General features: G+C 40.1%; 4 protein-coding genes across 10 annotated transcripts; 1 reads left to right on the forward strand and 3 right to left on the reverse strand.

Annotated features, from left to right (window-relative positions):
- Positions 1 to 470: 470 nt before the first annotated feature.
- On the reverse strand, positions 471 to 5,372 carry LOC5505607 (aly/REF export factor 2). 2 transcript variants are annotated; one of them, XM_032373936.2, is made up of 7 exons: positions 4,815 to 5,372; positions 4,577 to 4,738; positions 3,947 to 4,094; positions 2,476 to 2,554; positions 1,999 to 2,084; positions 1,587 to 1,758; positions 471 to 965 (listed from the first exon to the last, which is right to left on the reverse strand). In XM_032373936.2, the coding sequence occupies exons 1-7, from the start codon at positions 4,980 to 4,982 to the stop codon at positions 926 to 928; spliced, it is 855 nt and encodes a 284-aa protein (XP_032229827.2). In that variant the 5' UTR covers positions 4,983 to 5,372; the 3' UTR covers positions 471 to 925. The 2 variants fall into 2 exon arrangements, with proteins under 2 accessions (XP_032229827.2, XP_001626387.3); XM_001626337.3 differs by lacking the exon at positions 1,999 to 2,084.
- Positions 5,373 to 7,359: 1,987 nt separating this feature from the next.
- Positions 7,360 to 10,501, reverse strand: LOC5505608 (G-protein coupled receptor 54). 2 transcript variants are annotated; one of them, XM_048719911.1, is made up of 3 exons: positions 10,109 to 10,501; positions 9,207 to 9,384; positions 7,360 to 8,354 (listed from the first exon to the last, which is right to left on the reverse strand). In XM_048719911.1, the coding sequence occupies exons 1-3, from the start codon at positions 10,146 to 10,148 to the stop codon at positions 7,694 to 7,696; spliced, it is 879 nt and encodes a 292-aa protein (XP_048575868.1). In that variant the 5' UTR covers positions 10,149 to 10,501; the 3' UTR covers positions 7,360 to 7,693. The 2 variants fall into 2 exon arrangements, with proteins under 2 accessions (XP_048575868.1, XP_001626388.1); XM_001626338.3 differs by having other exon boundaries at positions 9,207 to 10,501.
- A 132-nt stretch (positions 10,502 to 10,633) lies between these two features.
- Positions 10,634 to 19,786, reverse strand: LOC5502161 (AP-4 complex accessory subunit Tepsin). Of its 2 annotated transcripts, none has more exons than XM_048719908.1 (10): positions 19,679 to 19,786; positions 19,499 to 19,571; positions 16,311 to 16,402; positions 15,781 to 15,874; positions 15,092 to 15,454; positions 14,989 to 15,013; positions 14,394 to 14,558; positions 14,243 to 14,321; positions 13,501 to 13,635; positions 10,634 to 11,766 (listed from the first exon to the last, which is right to left on the reverse strand). In XM_048719908.1, the coding sequence occupies exons 1-10, from the start codon at positions 19,733 to 19,735 to the stop codon at positions 10,705 to 10,707; spliced, it is 2,145 nt and encodes a 714-aa protein (XP_048575865.1). In that variant the 5' UTR covers positions 19,736 to 19,786; the 3' UTR covers positions 10,634 to 10,704. The 2 variants fall into 2 exon arrangements, with proteins under 2 accessions (XP_048575865.1, XP_032226332.1); XM_032370441.2 differs by lacking the exon at positions 19,679 to 19,786 and adding an exon at positions 15,973 to 16,114 and having other exon boundaries at positions 19,499 to 19,516.
- LOC5502150 (bifunctional TH2 protein, mitochondrial) lies at positions 18,125 to 22,284 on the forward strand. Of its 4 annotated transcripts, none has more exons than XM_048719910.1 (3): positions 18,243 to 18,271; positions 20,712 to 20,848; positions 21,119 to 22,284. In XM_048719910.1, the coding sequence occupies exons 2-3, from the start codon at positions 20,809 to 20,811 to the stop codon at positions 22,081 to 22,083; spliced, it is 1,005 nt and encodes a 334-aa protein (XP_048575867.1). In that variant the 5' UTR covers positions 18,243 to 18,271; positions 20,712 to 20,808; the 3' UTR covers positions 22,084 to 22,284. The 4 variants fall into 4 exon arrangements, with proteins under 4 accessions (XP_032226334.1, XP_048575867.1, XP_048575866.1 ...); XM_048719909.1 differs by lacking the exon at positions 18,243 to 18,271 and adding an exon at positions 19,933 to 20,125; XM_032370443.2 differs by lacking the exon at positions 20,712 to 20,848 and having other exon boundaries at positions 18,125 to 18,271.
- The last annotated feature ends 309 nt before the right edge of the window (positions 22,285 to 22,593 follow it).

Consider the following 22,593-nt stretch of genomic DNA (forward strand, 5'->3'; position numbering starts at 1 on the left):
GTTTCAATTAATTGTCGAAACAGTTAGTGGCATACTACATGTTTAGTAAACTAGTAAAATAGTCAGTTTTGTATATCACGCACTGTTACACAACAACCATTAGTGTTTCACAGACTTAACTCTAACCTGTGAAACAAAGTGTTATATTCAAAGGTTAAGTCAGTAAAACACAAAAGAGAACAATAGAATCAGATCACAATAAAGTGTAATATGCCAAAGTGTAGTTCACAGGTTAATGAAAATCACTCATTTAGTTTATTTAGTACTAATACACTGTGATGTCTTTATTCTCTTTTGTTCTGGCTTGACTATTACACTTAAACAATTACAATTTTATAACACAGGATTGTGAAAACCACTCTAATATTGTAATCTTTGCAGACCACATGGGATGATAAGCAATTCCAGAGCACTTTAGTCAATATCTATACGTTCAATTTAACTAGGGCCAGAAACTACTGAAAGAGTGAGACGGAATAGCAAACTTTATTCACTAACATTCAGTTCTTTGTACACATGGTGTCAGGCAAGAACAGCTTAATAACTTTAGAGCAAATACCATGAGTCCATGTATTGAGATACATCGACACAGGGCTTTGACTCTTATTTCTATACAATATACAAGAAACTAAAAAAAAAATAGAATGCATTCCATGTAAAATATTAAAATTACACAAAGAATCTGTCTCAGCTGGTTTATGAATAGGAAAAAGGTTGATTATGTAGGAAATGGTGTGTTACTACTTCACGGGCTTGAAAATATATTGCCCCCTATTAACAGCATATATGAAGAGCAGTTGCAATAGTTCCTACAAGTTATCAAACACCTGATGCCCTTTCGAATTAAAAAAAAAATTCAGTTATAGTATAGGGCCTGCCTGGCACATTTTGTAGGCAATGACGATCAGTTGATGAGCTTTGTGGTTCATGTCGGCTTGGGTGGCTTACTCCATATCAACATCACCCTAGAATGCAAATAGACAATCAGCACCTCCAAAAAATCCTCACAAGGGCTCTTAGTAAAGTAAAAAAACTCAAACAAGGGTCAATGAACAGCCCTTTTGGCCTACTGTATCTAACTTTTTTATAAACTAGCATCACTCAAACCACTACTCAAATATTGCCGAGGTGAAAAGTCTGTCAACTTCTTAGGCTAAGTTCAAACGTTGTATTATCCATGAGCCGTATTCAATGCGAATGAATGCCAATGAACAAGGTGTTGTTTTATCTTTATTTGCATGCATTTGCATTGAATATGGCTCATGGAAAATACAACGTTTGCATTTGTGAATGGCATTACTAACTAGCTGGTTAAATCTTTGTCATAGCCATGAGAGGATGTAACCTTGAAACCTCTGTGAAACCATCCTTTGTTTAGCGCTTATTACCAATCTACATAGGTTTACTAAAACCACATCGACCAAGTGCTACAAACTAACAGAAACTCCTCGTTGCATACAGTTTATTCTACACAAGCTGCATGATCTGTCAGTCTAAACAGTCTATTTCCTTTGTGCTAATAGAGTTTCAGCAGTTCCTGCAAGCACTGACTCCAATAAAGTGTGCTTAGAATTCTGATGCCTCACCTCATCATGATAAGCATCAAGCTCTGCATCCAGCTCTTCAGCAGTCTTGTTAGACTTTGGTTGCCCCCTGCCACCACGACCACGACCTCTACCACGCCCACCGCCTCTCGGACTGAACCCGCTTCTGTTTCCACCACCTCCAAAGCTTCCACCACCACTGGTACGTCTATACCTGGAAATCAATTGTTATACCGTTTATAATGTAGTTTGACTGGTGATAGAAAATAGCAAATGCAGGACTATTTGAAATTGATTCACTGAGGCAACAGCCAATGAGGCTAAAGCATGAATGGGCTATTGACTTAGATTATACACAGTTCTTCATGTTTTTGTCAGCACATACTCTTGACCAACAATTGCTGGATAAGCTTGCTATTAGCAATTATTATGTAAATCAGCCAAACCTATACACCTATTTCAAAAAAGGTTGCACTCCAGAATCTGTGTCGTAACCCGTGGTGGCTCATGGGTAGCATATAAACGGCTGAATCCTTGTATCTGAAAGCCATGTGAATGTTTATAAGAACATAAACAATAATTCTGCAGCTTTTGAAACATGGATTTATTTACTTCTATTTGCCTATTTGTTTGTTATTCATGAAGCACTGCAGGTTACAATACGCAGATTCTCCAAGTACAACCTTATTTGAAATAGATGTATAGGGCCATGTAGAAGCTATCGGAAGATTTCACCACAGTGGATTGGTTTGGATTGATGCAACACAGAGGAAGAACACGAATACAATAGAACAATGAGGGTAATCTAGCCCATTATGTTAGGCCTTACAAGTGGACTTCTACACTTCTTGGTGTATATGATCGTGTTTACAGCAAAGATGACATCACAGCTAAGTTAACAGACAAACAAATGCAAAGAGGCTTCACTTACCCCCCTGCGCCACCTCCTCTGCCCCGGCTCGGTCTACTGTCTGAAAAGCCTGCTACTAGCTCTATTTTCATTGGTCGACCTTAATAAATGAAAACATAAACATTACATAACATTATATAATACAACACAACCAAGTCATTCTTACATATCTATTACAGTGGAACCTGGGTTTTACGATATGCCTCGGTGAAAAGAAAATGTATCGTCAAATCGGGGCATCCTTGCAAATAGGTCCTTGATTTAAAGATATAAAGGAGAATCTGTTAAAAATATCGTTGTAGCGAGATTGGGTAATTATCAACTTTCACAAAATAATTATATTGCAACTGTACTCTGTGTAAGACTGTGCAGTTACTACTGTGCAGTTACTCTCTGTAAGGTTGTAATTTGTATTAGACAAGCTCTCTCAAATCAAAAAATCGATTAACTGTAATGATCTTGTGTGGTGTCTTGAGTTTTTCTCTCTTTGTTGATAAACAGAATCAGTAATATTGTTGCATCGAGGTCAAAATTTAGTTGGGATAACAGATATTTGTATCATAAATCAAGAATATCGTTGTATCCAATATCGTTAGATCAAGGTAATTTCTTATACATTTCACTGTATTTCAGCCAGGAGAAAGGAACGCTTTTGTAAAATCGAGGTTTTTGTAAAATCCAGTATCGCAAAATCCAGGTCCCCCTGTATTAACTTTTAATACTATGATCCCCATGGATTCTTTTGTCTTCAGGAAAGTTAAATAGTGAAATTCTCTGAAGAACAATGGATGGTTCTAATCTCCCCTCCTGTATAAGTGATGTGGAAAAATTTCAAAGACAAAAGAATCCTTTGAGTTTTACTAATTCATCATTATGCACAAGGGAAAATTAGAACAAAAAAATGTTTGCCTTCTACACCTCTATTATTATTCATCACAAACACATTTTCAACCTTTGTTTATATAATGGTACAACAAATTGTTTGGAGACAGGTTTATAGTTAGCAGACAATATTAGCTAACTAGATTTCATCAACTGTGACCAACTGCTGTACCTCCTTCGATTACCATCAAGGCAAAATTATATCCAGGACGGTCAGTATTCAGGAGGCTCCAGATTCATGTAAAATTAAAGCTGCATTGTCACCAGTTTAATTCCGTTCAATTACGTAACAATCACCAATGATTTTTAACAGAAAAAGCGCAAAATATTTCAAAATATTGAAAGCAGTGTGTTTATTGGAAGTTTCTTTGAGGATGTGATTGATAATTTAGAGCGAATGGCCTATTTAATATCTCTGATTTTAATAGATTCTTTTGTCTTTTAACGGTTGAGGTTTCCGTCCGACCCCCGGAAGTAAACTGGTGACAATGCGGCTTTAAGCTACCCTTACACAAATGATAGACCAAAAGAACATGATTAAGTAAAAATGAAAAAAATGGTATTCTAAAACTGTATTGTTACAGAATAAGGTATTCCCAGTAGTTCTCACCATCAAGTGGGACTCCATTGTATTGCTTCAGGGCCTGTTGAGCATCTTCTCGTCTGACAAACACAACCTCTGCTGTGCCATGTGACCGTCCAGAGGCATCATAATGTACACACGATCGCTTGACTTGCCCAAACTCACTAAACAACTCCTAAGACAGGATCAAGGGCACAGTTCAGACACTTGTTTTTTGCGACTTCAGTTATGAATGGTTTTTAACTAGTGCATGTTTGTGGAAATGCCTGCCTCTATGCCCCCCCCCCCCCCCCTGCTAACATAGGAAAGAAAAAAGCAAGGGAAGTTTATGACATTTGAACTTTAATTGGGTAAATCTATGAACTTTCTCTGTCTGAGGAACTTGCTTTAAAAAATAGGGGACTAAAGAGGATCACTTTCACACAAAAAAGAAACAGTATGTTTACTGGTACGAGGCAAAACTCTAAAGTTTGTGAAACTATGCGGCCTTACTTTGGAGCTAACTTTAGCCGAGAGCTAACTTTCAAGAGAATTTTTATACGGTCCACATGAAAAATAATAAGTGGGTTACTCATAAAATACAGATATATCTCTTATTCTGTACTCTAAAGCTAAGACCATTCAATGTCTTTCACAATTTATTACACTTTCACTCACCGAAATGTCTGAGTCGGAGACGCCAAAGTCAAGATTTGAAATGCTCAACTTGCTTCCAGTTGAGATCCCACCCGCACCGCCTGAGCCACCAGAAAAACTACGACCACCGCTACCTCTGCCATCGAACTTATCATGCTGCCATCTATCCGGAAGCTCACGAGGCTAAAAATAAAGACAGCAAGTTAGAATTCAAGCGAGAGGAACCGAAGAGTCCAGGAGAATTCGACCAGCTACTCACTCGGGAATATGGCGTTGAGCGATTTCCCCGCGTTCTACCGCGGCCTACTGGTCCACCGCCTCGTCTTCCAGGGCCTCTGGATCCCCCACGACCTCTTCCTCCACGTGAAGACTTCTTGTTCTGCTTTATAATGTCATCTAAGCTCATGTCCAACTGATCGTCCGCCATTTTGAGTTTGTTGAGATGAACCGCGTGTGGAATAACGAGGACGCCGGCGTCGCTTATTATGGGATGGCCACGTGTCGAAAAAAATCCCTGGGTAGGGACGGGTGCGTCGAAATTGTCACAAAGGTGCCTATTGGCCTTTGAATATTGTTTTGAAATAATTTCTAAAACTTATTTTGCATATTTTACGATATGGTCTGCCTGGGTTAAGTGTCAGAAGGATTTGTCCTCTTACTGTAAGAAAAACGGCCCTTTGAATAACACTTGAGTGTCGTACCTGTGTGTTGGCCCTGCAGTACGTAAATGATGCGGAGTTGTTCAGTTTTGAGGCAAGTCTGACAGCGGTATTTAACGGACTGCGGAATGTGCCTTCTAAGTATGACGCGGGCGGACCGCCGTCAATCGGCAAAAATAGGACGCATGCGCCAAATGTCCCGCCATTTTTCGCCGCTGCCTGTAATCCCCTGTGTACAGCGGTGCGGCTCAGAGCTCATTATTATCTTAGGGCTAGGCGCCGATAGCTGGTCACCAAATGTCTTTCGCGCCGAAAGAAATACTGAGTCGAACCACAACAGTAGAATATTCCCGGGTGAGTTTCTAGGATGCAATTTATCCAACGCTCGGAGGCCGATTTTTCTACTTTCTTGTTCCTCTCCCCCCCTGTAGTGGGACATTAAAAAAATTTAAGCCTTATAAGGGAAATATTGATTGTGCTGCAGTAATTAGTTACGAGTAAAGCCCTTGGGTGCAGAATAACGTTACAGTAATTTCAAAGGTATAACAGAAGGAAAGTTATGAAAGTTATGGTGGAAGAACATCAATCCAAACTTTTTAGACAAACTAGAAGGTTCGATACCAGTTGCGGATCTACGGGAGGGGGGGGGGGGGGGGGGGGCTTGGGCTGCCTTGTGTCTGTTCATTCCAAAATAATGACGATTTTTTTTGTCACACCCCCCTCCCCCTGGCAGAAAGCTAGATTCGCCCCTGGCTGCGATGTAAGGGAAAAAAATGCATAAGCAACTTATTTTTTTTCTTTCCGAACTAACTACTATTTTCTAATGGCTCCAAAACAAAAGCCCCACAATTATCTGGAAAAGCCATCAGAGCCAAGCGATAGCGATAGCAACGCAACCAGCTCACACAAACATGAACTTCTTCAATGACTTTCTAATGGGAATGTCATCCCTGATAATCCTGTTAAGGCTCTATCTACCCACTGGATTATAGGCCTTCCTCGATTATGCTAGCATTTTTTTTTTCGGCATTTTCTTGTAAAAACGAGAATTTTGAAAAAGAATTGCTAGCATTTTCTGTCATTTTTCATGACTGTGATCCAGATTTCAAGTATTTCAGTCAAGAGAAGGAAACATAATCCTAAAGTTTCACAATGTTTATTACTTAGTTTGATTGTTTTCTGCCTGTCTCGACTGTAATTTCTGAGTATTTGTTGTGCAACTTGTGGGGAAAAAGGTATGGGTGGTCAGCGGGTAGCTGCTTCTCTTGCTCAGCCAAGCGGCGTCGGCCACAAACTTGCAAGATAGACCAGTTCCATAAGCGGATCTAGGGGGGCCGGTGCCCCTCTCACTGGGCCCGTCTTTGGACGGAAATTTTAGAAGAAATGTTTCAAAGCAAAATTCCCAATTCCCCCTTCACCCCCCCCCCCCCCCCCCCCACCCACCCCATGTATGTTTTGTTGGAAATAATACAAAGCATTCTTTAGAAATCAAATGACACTTTCTAAAGAAATCAGGCATTTTTTTGGCTTTATGCGAGAGTTTCTAGTAGCATTAAATGCCAGTTTGACTAGCATAATCAATGATTCGCACTGGTTTTGTAAGGTTGTAAATGAGAAGATTCCATATATCAAATCACTGTCGTTTTTCTAGCTCGCTCGGTCAATTCCTTATTAAGACATTACATACCATATTTAGAAGTCCGCTTCAATCATTTTTTCGTGTTGCCCTTGAACTGTTTACGTCGAAAATTTCCACGTAAACTTCTTGGAATTATCGTGTTTATTACGATTTGGCATCACCATAACAGAGTATTGCAAAGAGCGCCTGGTTAGATGCGTGTTCGCAGAACTATAGGATTTCCAGGAATACTTTGGTATTGGCAAGGGAAAACTGCTACGGCTGGTCAAGAATCGAAGATATCTGCGTTATGAATAAATAAGGAAAATTCGAGGTTCTTGGGTGTGTAAATGATGTCATCTAACGAGCAGCAAATGGATTTTCATTCGAGATCGAAAGAGTGATTTTGATCTGTACGTCTGGAAAACGTCTAGGGGGTGGGGGTGGGGGGATGGACTACCGGAGCCGTGAGGGAAATGGCGATGAGTGAATAGCTCAAATGTAGGCCGCAAGCTACAATGCCATAGTTTAAACTCGAAAATTAATTTTTAATAATGCAGACAGTGTTTGAATCGCTTATGTATTTATGTGTTTGAATCGCATATGTATTTATGTGATAAATCGATGAATCTACTCGAAGATATGGAATAACAACAAAATGACTTATGTTTATACTGAAAAACATCATTCTCTTAACATAGTGATGCGATCTTAGTTCTCTAAATGCTTTTAACGGTAAATGGGACTATTACATGTATAATGCTACTGTTATTATACTTTACTATGAATTTAAAGAGGCGATGTTAATATGACCTCAAGAAGAAATGACAGACAGAAACCTGGGATTGACGCCACATTCTATCAAACGGACTCGTTATTGGCTGGACCTAAGGATTTTCCTTGAGCAGATGATCGACTTTGGTTGCAAACTTCTTGTAGGGTCGTGGTCGTAATCTGATTACTCCCCTGCTTCCAACCAATCGCCTTCTTGAGATGCCTTCTGAAAGATCCACTCTGCCAACTGTACACAAACGGGTTGACACAAGAGCTGACGCAAACAAACACCACCGCGGTGTGGTACAAAACCGAGCCATACCGGAACTCGGGATGGTAGTACGCTAAAAGGTATGACGTCACATCCGGAAGCCAACACGCACTGTAAATTGCAGTCACTATGACAACCATGATAGTGACACGCTTTTTGGCGTTGAGTGCAGCAAACTGTTGAGAGTTGTGGTTAGTCACGTGTTTTGTCTGCTGTCGGAGGGTCTGTACTGCGCGTGCGTGGAAGTACGTCATCAGGGCTGTTGGGATGCCGAAATCGAGAAGGAAAGTGATGACTGTGTACACCTTGGGGTAGGTAGAAGAGGGCCAGGCCTCTACACAGAAGTCGCCGATGCTGTTGTATTGGTAGGCTATCACAGGCGGGAGCTCGACCACTAAGGCATACACCCAGCTGGCGGCGATGACTGCTTTGAGCTTGCGAGACGTTATGTGGCGGTTGTGATGGACGACGTAGTGCCTGCAAGCACAAGAAAACCTCGGGTCATGATTTGGGAGGACGGAAAGAAAACAACATCTTTGACAGAGGAATTGGGGATATGGATAATTAAAAGAAAATATGTTCTACATGGCCAGGTTCACTAATACTTTTGTTGTCCATGGGGGAAAAAAAATCAGAAACAATAGTCATCCCGCAGGCCTGGTAGCCAGAATTAAATGAGCTGCATTTGGTCATATAGTGGTCAATTTTCTTTTATGTATCTTTCCCTGCATTTTCTTCTATTGAAGTATATATTTCAGATAAGTTGCGTATTTCTTCAGAACCCCCTCCCCCCCCCTCCCCCTTCTCTCAGTAGTAAATGATCCCCAGCCTAGTCCCAGGTGTTCTTATCGAGTTTCTTGTGCTGGCAGATGAACCGTGAGGTAGCCTGAGGGCTGGGACGAGTGGTTTCCTGTGACGTCACAACTCTTCCAATCTACAGGAAACCCAACCACAATAAACCCAATAATAACGCCTTGGACTAGGCTTAATGATCCCCTTAATTTTAAACGGCTCGCATTATAGGCCGTTGATCGAATGCTGCCCACAAATGTTCGAAGTTCTCGCAAAACTTGGATAGTCTTGCTCGTATTTTCTTTCTCTAAATTGAAGAAATGCTTGAATTTTCCATGTAAGACGAGTAAAGCAAGCCAATCACTGCTTTATCCGCAAAACCGTCAAAATAAGTCAATAACCGTAAACCGCTAGGTCTAGAGAACCCACAATACCGCGGAATAAAATACAAAAAACCGCGCCAGATTTAAGCAAAACCGCATTACCGCAAACCCTTACGCCCCCCTCTTAGAAGAAAATAATAATATAAATAAATACCTTTCAAAGCTTATTGCCACCAAAGTAAAAGCTGAAGCCGCTCCACCGAGCCAAGTGAGAAATCCTCCCGTGAAAAACTTGCAGACGAAGTCCCCAGCCACTCCGGCAGGATGAGAAAACAACCGGCGAAAGATGTACTGAGGAGTGAGAAAGACTGCCACCAGAATATCTGCAACTGCTAGATTAGCAAGAAGATAGTTCATGGGAGTTCGCATGTGATGGTTTTTAAGAATCACATAGCAGACCAGCGAGTTTCCAACAAGATCGACAAACACTAGCACACCAAACACCACAGCCAGCGCAGTTGCTTCCAAGCTTGTCAACATCTTTTTTGAACTAATGATAGTTCAATACGCTTATGATTTATCGAAGCCTATGGAATCACATGTCAATCCCGGAAGCCCAGGGGGGGGGGGGGGGGTTCTTCCCATATCGACTTGATAGGGATGCTCTTCGTATGTTTTAGGGGTCAAAATCGGGCCTAAGGTATTCTTTGGGGGTATCCGAGCAAAAAAAATATTTTAAGGCTCCTAAGGTATTGTTTAGGGTAGCAATTTTTGGTCGTGCAGGTATTTTTAGAGGTATTTTTCGAACTTTCCGACGAGCATCCCTATCACTTTTACCTTGAAGACCCCCCCCGGGCCAGGAAGATTAAAGGATTAAAAGGCTTTTTCCTCTCTTATAAACTTGTCAATTCCTGTCGAGGAAACCAGGTGTCATAACCTGCTAACAGCTAAGAGCGCTCAGCTAACATCGGTTGCCAGTATTTGCCTTTGACAGTCTTGTCACCTATCCAATGCCCGGTTCAGTACAAGCCGGCCTTTCTAACTCCAGTTTCGACTTTCATTTTCCTTCAATTGTACTTTTTAAATACGATGAAGTTTTCAAATTGAATGCATTACCGAAAATTACATTCCTCCCCTGTAGTTCATTCTTTGTCATTTTTCTGCAATAAGTTTTGATTAAACGTGGCCTCTGCTTTATGTCGCCCGTATGCTGCCTGGGTATAAACTAGTTTATATAAATAATTAATGTGACGGGAAGGTGGAAATTCTTGAATAATAATGACCCACGTTTCAGGATGTTTCTTGGTCAGATAATCGTCTTTTCTTGTCAGAAATCTTCAGGGTTTGATATTAAATCGGTAATTAATTCTCGAATTTTGACTTTATCTTAAAAAAGAGGGTGGGAAGTGAATTGGTGAAATAAGCTTTTAACAAGTGCTTTTGACGTGCTGTTATAACATTCAAACAATACAATTTAGAACCTGCATTAAACTTACTTCAGGTGGCTAGCAGTCGGTAATTCCTGTTTTGGGGGTGTCGGGATCCCTGTGGCGAGCAAAAAAAGCTTCTCTGCTCCCTTTCCCCCTTAATGTTTGAAGCAAAACAATTACAACACCTGGAGAATCAAGTGAACGAGACGGGTGTGATAACTGTACTTTATTCTTTAAAATATGATAAAAAAATGTAAATTTTCAATACTCCTTTCATGGATGTCATTTTTTCCTTGCACGTATTTCATCCTGCACAAAGCTAAAAGCCTCTTGCCGTTTTGGCTTGCTGATGAAATCAAACTCAGTCTGCTGAACTCCTCCTGCGAGCCTCAATGGCAGAGTACTTTGGGTCAGCGGGGTCTGCCCCACAGGCATGCGCAAAGGCATAGCTCCCACAGCGCGAAAACTACTCAAATCTGTTTGACCTGCCAAGCTAGTCGATCCTGGAATGGTATTCGGTTGCGACCTTGTAAGGCCGGTCGGTGCAAATTGACAATTCTGGCCGATTGATGGAGGACCGGCTCGATAAGGTCTTGCTAAGTTAAAGTCTGAAGCAAATGCTTGACTGGGTACATTGGCTTGGGAACACGGTTCTAGATTCGTTGAGGCCATCTGAGTACTAGGGGGCATGTCAGAAAGGTGGTTTTGTATGGTTATTGCCGGAGGGAGTCCACTAAAAGAGCACGCATGTTTTAGGGGATCAAAGAAGTCCATTTCAATCTCAGATTTTTCCTTTTTGTCGACTGTCTGTTGCTTAGATACCGTTCCTTGGATCACAGCAGGTGCAAAGTCTATGTCTGCAAAAGCTGTAAGGTGTGACTCTGTTGACGCGGCAGGCGTCGGCAGTGGCTGTGAGCTCGGAGTCAGCTGTAGACCATGGAACATGTCTGTAGTTCCCTCCATGCTGCACGTGATCGGTACATGTCTCGTACCTGAGGAGGCTATCACGTTATCGGGCAAAGGGCTCGGTGGTTCATAAGTAGACGGCATAGGTTTCATGGATGCCATCTCATCGCCATGCAAGTTCAAGTCGTTAGAAGATAACGCTTGCGTGCAGCACATGGTGTTCACCTGATAAGGCGATTTACTTTCGTTTTCAAATGAGCCGATCATTTGATCACATTCGGAGGCACGACAATTAGTTGTTTGCTCTCCAAGTAGGGGGTTCATGTGATTGGAGGTGGAGGCAGATGTGTTACACGTGGTTTGCACGTGATCAGATAGTAGTTCTCTTGTGGCAACTCCTTGGCCTCGTTTCACTTGAGACTCCGCCAATAATAAGATCTGAAAGTTAGTCACAAATAATTAAAGCGACTGATAAAGTTTGGTAGATTATGGGGTTTAGGAATGGTGGATTGTGGGGTTAAGATATGGTAGATTGTGGGGTGAAGGTATGGTAGATTGTTGGATCAAGGTATGGTAGATTGTGGGGTTAAGATATGGTAGATTGTGGGGTTAAGGTATGGTAGATTGTGGGGTCAAGGTATGGTAGATTGTGGGGTCAAGGTATGGTAGATTGTTGGGTCAAGGTATGGTAGATTGTGTGGTTAAGATATGGTAGATTGTGGGGTTAAGGTACGGTAGATTGTGGGGTGAAGGTATGGTAGATTGTGGGGTCAAGGTACGGTAGATTGTTGGGTCAAGGTATGGTAGATTGTTGGGTCAAGGTACGGTAGATTGTGGGGTCAAGGTACGGTAGATTGTGGGGTTAAGGTATGGTAGATTGTTGGGTCAAGGTACGGTAGATTGTGGGGTCAAGGTACGGTAGATTGTGGGGTTAAGGTATGGTAGATTGTTGGGTCAAGGTATGGTAGATTTTTGGGCCAAGTTATGGTAGATTGTGGGGTTAAGGTATGGTAGATTGTTTGGTCAAGGTATGGTAGATTGTTGGGCCAAGGTATGGTAGATTGTGGGGTTAAGGTACGGTAGATTGTGGGGTTAAGGTACGGTAGATTGTTGGGCTAAGGTATGATAGATTGTGGGGTTAAGGTATGGTAGATTGTGGGGTGAAGGTATGGTAGACTGTTGGGTCAAGGTATGGTAGATTGTGGGGTCAAGGTATGGTAGATTGTGGGGTCAAGGTATGGTAGATTGTTGGGCCAAGGTATGGTAGATTGTGGGGTTAAGGTATGGTAGATTGTTGGGTCAAGGTATGGTAGATTGTTGGGCCAAGGTATGGTGGATTGTGGGGTTAAGATATGGTAGATTGTGGGGTTAAGGTACGGTAGATTGTTGGGCTAAGGTATGATAGATTGTGGGGTTAAGGTATGGTAGATTGTGGGGTGAAGGTATGGTAGATTGTTGGGTCAAGGTATGGTAGATTGTGGGGTCAAGGTATGGTAGATTGTTGGGTCAAGGTATGGTAGATTGTGGGGTTAAGGTATGGTAGATTGTGGGGCCAAGGTATGGTAGATTGTGGGGTCAAGGTATGGTAGATTGTGGGGTTAAGGTATGGTAGATTGTTGGGTCAAGGTATGGTAGATTGTGGGGTGAAGGTATGGTAGATTGTTGGGTCAAGGTAGGGTAGATTGTGGGGTTAAGGTATGGTAGATTGTGGGGTCAAGGTATGGTAGATTGTTGGGTCAAGGTATGGTAGATTGTGGGGTCAAGGTATGGTAGATTGTTGGGTCAAGGTATGGTACATTGTGGGGTCAAGGTATGGTACATTGTGGGGTCAAGGTACGGTAGATTGTGGGGTTAAGGTATGGTAGATTGTGGGGTCAAGGTATGGTAGATTGTGGGGTCAAGGTACGGTAGATTGTGGGGTCAAGGTACGGTAGATTGTGGGGTTAAGGTATGGTAGATTGTTGGGTCAAGGTATGGTAGATTGTGGGGTCAAGGTATGGTAGATTGTTGGGTCAAGGTATGGTAGATTGTTGGGTCAAGGTATGGTAGATTGTGGGGTCAAGGTACGGTAGATTGTGGGGTCAAGGTACGGTAGATTGTGGGGTTAAGGTATGGTAGATTGTTGGGTCAAGGTATGGTAGATTGTGGGGTCAAGGTATGGTAGATTGTTACCTTCTTGGCCTTTGTGTGGAGATTGCCCGTTTCACTTGAGACAAGCTCTTGCAAGCCTGGGCAGTGCTGGAGTATCATATTAGGGATGCTCAGGAGGGTTGTCTTTAGAAGGTGCTCCAAAACGCACAGGGATTTCTACAGAAAAGAATAACTATTTATATGGTTTTAGCAGGAAAATCCTGGACTTCCTTCTGCAGGGCAAAATCATTGTTGCAAAAAAGAGGTAGAAAATGGAATTTAGGGGGTCTAGGGGTGGCGTCCTCTATCATTAATACAATGCAACAACAAATTGCATCTCCCCACACTGTTGAAAATGGAGGGTGGGGATTTGGTTGGAAGGGAAGGTATAAGTGCCATAAAAATAACCCCATACAGCAGCAGCACCTAAAGAACAATCTGTTACACATAAAAGGCGACTTGACCAAGGTGTGCATACAAGTGGCAAATGTGCATGTTTCAAAAAGCAATAAATTCAAGCCGGTTAGAATTTTCATAGGCTTCTTTCTTTATGCTCCGGAGGGATTTAAAAGTGTTGGTGTAATGAACTATGAAAGAATGTTACTGCAAAATTTGACTTTAATAACATTGTTGATAAAATATATGCAAAGATGGTACAGGTACAGGGAATTGGAAGTTGCCAAAAAAGTTATAAGAAGGTCAGACAGACACAAAGAGTGTATCAGTTGTCATAACGAATGACGTACTGTACAGGCAAATCCCTACAATTGTCATAGCTACTTACCATTTGCACTTCAGTTGATAGTTCGCTCAGTTTACCATTGAGCAAGATGACAATACGTTCAACATCTAAAAGTTTGCACCTAGTAAATGAAGAAAATGGTATTAGCTCTCTCAGTTTTTCAATTACACAAACATTCGACAGTTGCTTGTACCTGTTGGTAAAAGTAATCAGCGACTCTCTTGATGGGATGGCCCTGATCCCACCCTCGGCAGTGATGTCATTTACAAGTCTATTTTCAGGAGAAAAGTCATAGGATTCCTCATTGTCAATGTTATTATCTTCATAAAAAGAATCATCTGCGATACCTCCGCTAGCCCTGCAATGAAACAAGGTACATTTGAGTATAAAAATATAATCCTTTTTAATAATAGGCTGAAACCATTACCTGATTTGCAAAACACCCATTATAACTCTACCCAACCACATCCTTTTGGGAATATGGTTTTAGATAGACAACAGACAGACATCCTTTTTGGTATGGCGGAATACTATAATCTGAAAATTGGGTTATCAAGAATCTGTAAGTTGCAATATATAAAGTCACTTTTTGAAACCGTGTACAAACAACTGATCTAACAACTACCAACATCACATTATTATTACAAGCTCCTCCCTGGAAGTTAGTGAATATTGATATAAAAACACCCTTAATTGTCTTTTGTAAAATAAAGTAGTCCATGCGATTTTTCAGTATCATGATACTTTATGTTTCAGAGAAGTCTTTTAGGGTGTTCCTAACTTTTTACCTGTAGCCATTAGCCGACCATGCATCTGGTGAAGAGAAAAGAAAAAAAAGGTTAATGAAGCCCACACAACTGGGGGATAAAAACAGTAAAGCTGTCTCCACACCTGGTGTAGCTGTGCTGAGGTCGCCGTAGTTGACAAACTGTACATTTGAGGTTGCTATCCCACCACTAGTTGTGCTATCCCTATATTCCATCCCTTCCTTGCTAGCTGTATACCCTAGAATCCTGTCAAGCGAGGGCAAATGCTTTGTCATACTATCCATGAGGGTCTCTTTGTTGTTATCTTGGATAGGTGTGTTGCCAAACCCCTCCATTTTCCTCCCACTTGGCCCTGTGAGTGTGAATGAATGTGAAGAAGCTTGTGGGTTCTCTATATTAAATAGCAGCTCAATCAACTCAGCTGCGACAGTCCTCACTTTCTTGTTGAGTGCATCACCATGAAGGGGATCCAAGGGGCCAGTGAAACCTAGACAGAATGAAGGAATCGTCAAGTGGACAAATGTGCCAATGTACTGCCTACCGCCAACAGTCAATCAACTAAAAAAGGGTCAATGGCAGGCTTGACAGTTGACCTTCATAATATTCAAAGCCAGTAAATAAAAAGAACATCAAAAAATGAAACAAAACAGAACAGAACAAGAAACAAATGAGACTTAAAGTTTAGTCTTAACTTGTTGAATCTACTGGTGGGTGCTCAAACTAAGATGTGTACACCTTGTCTTTGCTTTTTTTTTTTTCAGAATCAGAGACCAGGTTAACTGTATAAAGCCGAATCCCAAAAAGAGGACTCACTACAAGAATCTCTGATGAGACTTGACTTGTGCCTGAGACCACTTCTGAACTCCGACTCTCCATGTGCAGAAACATACATCATGATACGTAGCACCTAAAAGTCGAACAACACATTTTTTTCAATGATGAACCAATTATCATTGGTGCAAATAAAAATAAATTGCCAGACTTAAGACTTTTTCATGTACATACTGCAATTGCTTGAATAAGTGCCAGGGCAATTTTTCATGATCAATCCAGATGAGGTGCCTTTTCAGGATGGGGCTAATTTCACAATCCAAGATGTGCAGGGAGCAAAACTCCCAGAACCATAGAAGCTTTCAATGATAAAAAGCTGTGGGATAGAAATGTCAGTTTTGTCGCTTGACTCTACTAACTTACAGTAAATATTACTTGAACGCAATCACCTAATCATGGGAGACTGTAAAGTGTCATACATTTACTGTACATTTACATTTGGGGAGGCACCTGTCTTTTGGAGCCGCTTATTCAAGCAAATACAGTATGTCTGGTTTATGCATAGTACTCACTTTGTACTTGATGAGAGGGGAATGCTTCTTAAGTCTGTCATTTAGGAAAGCAAGCAAAGACTGACAGCTAGCTATGGACTCTGATGTTAGTTCTAATGACAAACTGTTAAGGACTATTGTCTGGAGTTGGAGCTTGGGCATACCAAAAAGTAACATACCAAAGGTTCCATTGTTATTTAAAAAAAACCTTGCATGGCTGCCAGATAAGTTTATTAACCCATTGACCCCTCATCTGACCTGTACCAGCCATAAAAAAACTGTGCCTTTGAACATAAATTATGTAGTTTGACCCATAGAAGTTAAATAAAGGCACTTGCTTAACACATAACCAGTTTAACCCATAGGAAGTGAAATAAAGGCACTTCAGTATTAACCAGTTTTACCCATAGAAGTGAAAAAAAAGGCACTTTAGTATTAACCAGTTTAACCCATAGAAGTGAAATAAAGGCACTTCAGTATTAACCAGTTTTACCCATAGAAGTGAAATAAAGGCACTTCAGTATTAACCAGTTTAACCCATAGAAGTGAAATAAAGGCACTTCAGTATTAACCAGTTTAACCCATAGAAGTGAAATAAAGGCACTTCAGTATTAACCAGTTTAACCCATAGAAGTGAAATATAGGCACTTTAGTTTTAAATAAAGGTGTTTGCTAATCGCATATCCAGTGAAGTTAAATGAAGAAAATTTGATCAACTTTAAATTTTAACATCATCATAAAATTGACAACAAATTAACAAATTATTGTCTCCTTTTAGAATAAGAGAAATGTTTGATTCCAAGAAATGTTTGTTTTCATGCAAAGAAAAGGTGCTGGCAGTCAAATGCATGAAACCCTGGAACATTGATAGTCACCTTATTTTAAAATAATCTGGAGCAATTCCATTTAATTTGGGGGAAATGTTAGTATAAAATAACATTGAAAGTGAAAGTGCTGACAAATAATAACTACTAAGTGATAGTCATGGGACTCCTCATGACCTTCTTGGTTCCTAGAAATGTTTGCTATCTTAAAAAGAAAAGGTGCTGACAGCCGATAATATGAAAACCTGGACTTCCCTAGTTCTCAAGCTGACAAACAAAAACCTTGCTTTGTCCACTTTTTTAAAGGTGTCTCTTATGAAAGAGCTGAATTTTTTTTATGTTTATTTGCTTTTGTTAACATAGACATAAGGTACCCTTATATCAAACCTCTATTTTCACCTTTTTTGTAAATCAAAAATGCTGGTTTATAAACTTTATCTTACATCCTGCTTCAATGCCTCTAATTTTAGTGCAATTAGAAACCAGCACATACAGAGAGGTTTTACCCCAAAAGCGAACATTTACTTTTTGTATATCAAATGTGCTGATGCAAGCATATTCCAAACTCCTTGAATATTCCTAGTGTACTTAGAAACTGATCCTGAAACCATCAAAAACTGATGGATTTTATTTGACAAGTGCAGACAGTTTTTCACCATTTGTTAATTACTTCCTTTTTGACTTCAACCTATTTATAGCCCACATGTTTTTTTATAGTTTTTATTCCCTAAGGAGTGGGTGAAGGAATGTTTTGAACTCTATTCAAATCGGCCGCTTTTGGCCCCTGCAGTAGGGAAAGGGTTAAGGCAGAAAAGGAAGTGCCTATGCTTTTTTAACTGCTGAGTAAAGGCATTTTATGACAAGCTGTTGTGCCATGAGGTGGATAGTGAAGTATAAATAGCCTAATGAGCAAGATACTGAAAATGTGCTTTTTTTTCTAAGAAAACCGCAAGGGCAAAGTGCATTCCTGATTTCAATCAATTAGCCCATTTTCTTGCCTAAGGCATCAAAATTCGTCTTGACAGACAATTCTAGGAAATAGGGTTATTCCCCTTAGGGAACTTTCCCTAATCAGACAGTCTATAAATCTAGACTAAAACTTTTCCTTGAGGCAGAATTGGAAAAAACTCCTCCAGACTAAGGACTCCAAAGAGAAATGTAAGTAGACATTTTCCATTCTATCTGGCTTTTAGCCTGAACTTGAGCTGTGGTTGGACTCCCATTAAAAGTCCAAATATCTACCGTATCTACGTACCTTAGACACATTTCCGCTTAGCTGCAAAGGGTATTCTCAAGCTGCGCTTGACTCGGCTTCAGTTATCAAGAACTTTATTTTTAGTTTTCTTTGTAATACTTGTCTAAAAAAAAACGTAGCATTTGGGCTTCATCTGCACCCACCAGCCCACAGGCCTGTATGTAACCAAAGCTTAAAGCCGCATTGTCACCAGTTTACTTCCGGAGGTCGGACAGAAAACTCAACCATTAAAATACAAAAGAATCTATTAGAATCCAAGATATTTAACAGACCATTCGCTCTAAATTATTGATCACATACTCTAAGTAACTTCCAATAGACACACTGCTTTCAATATTTTGAAATATTTTTCACGCTTTTCGTTAAAAATCATCGGAGATTTTAATGTAATTGCCCGGAAGTAAATTGGTGACAATTCGGCTTTTAGTCATTGAAGGTATCGAGAATCATAAGGTTTTGATACTATCCTTTTACCATACACAATTAGACAGTAAAATGTAAAACAGGAATCTGACTAGCAGGCAGGCCCAGGCAAACACAGGCCTGAAGGCTGTTGAGATTAAAGATAGTTGTGTAGGACATAAGGGGAGAGAGAACTTGCCAGGCATTTGTGTTCCTGTAAAATTAAACCCACAAATGCCATCTATAAGGAACTATCAAGACGGGTCAAGTAAGGCATTGGCACCTATTCTCGTCCAGAACCTATTCTTGGCCACCTAAAAATGTCAAATATTTCATAAACTACGAAGAACAAGTCGAAAGCGCTTCGTGCTACTTTTTTCATACAGAAAACGTTCCGAGCGGACAAGAATAGGTTCGGCGAGGGTTCGTATTTACTTTGATTTTTCTCGGTAAAAAAAATTGAGAATAATCGAAGTCTATAACAATTACTCTAAGGTAGAAGAATCTCAACAACGCAAAAATTCCTCTTTGACTTGAAAATTTCGCCGGAAATAAGTAACTTAAGTACATTTCAAAGGTGGAGTAGACGAGAATAGTTGCCAATACCTTACAAATTTGAAGGAGTCAGATCAGACCAATCTAACAGATATTCTTGATTACTTAAAATCAATATGATCTGTGCTCAGTGTTAGTTGAGAGAAAAAATTCAAATCATAGAGTAAGGATACTTGTTATTTCAGGAAGTAAATAGCCGGGAGTCGGTTCCTCGTCGTCCGTGGTTGCCCCCAGAAGCATCGGCAGCTAAAAGTACAAGTATCCAGTTATAAAATAGCCTCAAACGCAATCCAGTCGTAGAATATACATAGCTGCGTGTACAGCAGTACTCTGATTGCCAAAGGAAGTAATACCTTGGAGGCAAAAGAGACCTTTTCAGTCAGCTTTTCCATCAGTTTTCCGGCGGACATTTTGACAGTGACATCAACTTTGAGCCCGCGATATCAGACACAAACTATAACAAATCGTTATTATAAAGCAAAAAAAAAAAAAAAAATGCACAAACACATGTATCATCCTTAGTGTAAAGAAAAAAAGCATATTTCTGAACAAAAAAATTGTGTGGCAAATTGATTGTTTTTTTTTCTTCCTATAAAAGTATAATTTGTTTCGGGGTAGCTTATAGGGTAGCCTGTGTAACATTGGTAGAGTGATCCTGGCTCTAGCCAACAAAACACAACTAATGGATCATTGTTGTCGTTCTGTTATCTACTAACCACTAAAGCAAATGCATGGCTGTTTCCCTAATTATAACTGCGCCTGGAAACTCTATCCATTGTACTACTTTATCATATTTAATGGTAAGTATCCATTGAGATTTTCCGGTCCAAATCTGTCTATGTTTTTGGTCAGTCTACATACAGGTCAGTCTACATAGAAATCAATTGTTTTGAATAACAGTGACATGTATTTTCTTCACCAATAATCACCCGATGGTAGATTTTTTAAGATGTATATTGACTGGTAACTACCGGCTTGACTTCTGAAAGAGTAAAGCGTATTTTCCTTTCTCACGCGCCGTTACGTAACCACTTAACCTAGATTAGAAGCTCACAGAGTCTGTTATCCCAGACCCCCGATAAGGGCACAGGACCACAGGACGTTTGCATATTTCGATCACGTCCTCCTGGTGTGAGTCTAAGGATGTCAAGCTATAGCAGCTGTATTTAAGAGCTAGTTGTCGCCTTTCCAAGACGCTTTAAAAGGGCACAGGTCGTTTACATACACCTATTTCAAATATGGTTGCACTCGGAGAATCTGTGTATCGTAACCCGCAGTGCTTCATGGGTATCAAGTAAATAATCAAATAAGCGTAAATGAAATACAAATCCAGGTTGCAAACGCTGCAGAATTCTTGTTTACATACTTATATGTACATTCACACAGCTTTCAGATACAAGGATTCAGCCATTTATACTCTACCCATGAAGCACAAGGGGATTCATGGATTCTTGGTGTAACCTTATTTGAAATAGGTGTATCCATGTTAGTTTCAATTGCATTCTTGTGGTATAAGTCTAAAGGTGAGAATCAACCTATAGTTTGTATCTAATTGCTAGTGGATTGCCTTTATTGTTGTACTGTATTATCCAAGACGCTTTACTCTTTATAAGGGCATAGGTTGTTTACATATTATTTTAAATCACATTCTCGTGGTATCAGTCTAAAGGCGATCATCAACTTATAGTTGTACAGTTGTATAGTTGTAGAACTAGTAGTTGCCTTTATTGTTGTTGTACTGTACTATCCCTTTTTTGCTGTACCAATGTATGTTTTTTTTTTCATTTCCTCAGTCACAATGGGTTCTACCATAATGGCCCTAGACAGCCCCTCGTCATCCCACTCAGGACATGATAACACACTATGCCAAGGAATCAAGCTCAAATTTGTGGCATTTGACTTTGATGGAACATGCACTACTAAAGACACCACTGGACTCTACTACAAAGCTACAGACCAGTACAGGGATGGGCCAGAGAATGTGACACAAACTCTTGACAAAAAGTGGGGGGAACTAGGAAAGACTTATTTTGAGGGACACACAGCAACCATATCAAAATTATTACAAGAGACCCCAGATCCAATTCATGGATTGAATATAAAGAGTTTAAAGGAATTTCTCTCTGAAGTGTATGAGTTTGATTCCTCATGTACAAAAAGAGTTGATGATAGTAAATTACTAGCTGGTGTTACTAAGGAAGGGATTAAGCAAGTATCAAAGCTTGTGGAGTTGAGACCAGGCTGTACAAGTCTTTTAAATAAGCTAGACCTCCCTCTTCATGTAATCTCATTCAACTGGTCAGAAGACTTGATCAAAAATGTTATAAGTCTGAAACATGTTGAAGTGTCTGCCAATGATTTTCAATATTATAACAATGGATCTAGATATGTTGGTAGGAAGCTATCATCTCCTCAAGACAAAGAAAATGAATTCATCAAACTTATGCAAAGGCATGCTGAAATTGATGGCTTGACAGTGTTCATAGGGGACAGCATCGGTGATTTGCTGCCACTTCTCAAAGCCAATATTGGGATTGTCATTGGAAATAATCTAGAGCTCCGCAAGGTTGCAGCAGCATTTGGGATAAAATTGGTGCCACTCACAGACTTTCATAGTTCTTGTTTGATAGTTGGGAACAGATGTCAGGAGGAGATGACCTCTTGTGCCACTAGGCAACATGGAAAACTCTACGCAACAAATTCATGGGATGAAATAGGGAGCCTTCTTATAGGACCACATTATGAGTCTGACTCATAGTTATGAACTAAAACAGTATTTTAATGGATAAAATGGTTATAACATTTACCTTTATTGCACAGTCTACCATTCTTTAGGACAACATAGATTATTGTAAATTGGTGAGATGACTTGTAAAAAAATGATTGGGTTCTATGTATAACAAGAGTGTTGATATCACGCTGATCATTAAAAATAAATTAATAATCTTAGACAAACAAATATCTGGTTATCTGTACAACATACATTTTATAGTATAAACAAACAATCTTAGAAGTTCTAATAGTTCTAAGATGGAACTACCACAGCTCAAAACCTAGCCTTTGTTAAAACAGAATAAAGTACCCTTAAAGCAGGACTTCTGGAATTACGCGAAAAAAAACAACTCAAAATTACGCCGGAATCTTTGCTAAATTATGCGGGAAATCAATCATTACGCGCTAAATTACGCGTGATTTTGCAATACATTTTTCTTTAAAAATCAAAATTTTGCAGAATTCTTTACTGAATTACGCGCTAAATTACACGGAA

This window comes from Nematostella vectensis, chromosome 12, assembly GCF_932526225.1.
Source record: "Nematostella vectensis chromosome 12, jaNemVect1.1, whole genome shotgun sequence".
Classification (NCBI taxonomy): Eukaryota; Metazoa; Cnidaria; class Anthozoa; order Actiniaria; family Edwardsiidae; genus Nematostella; species Nematostella vectensis.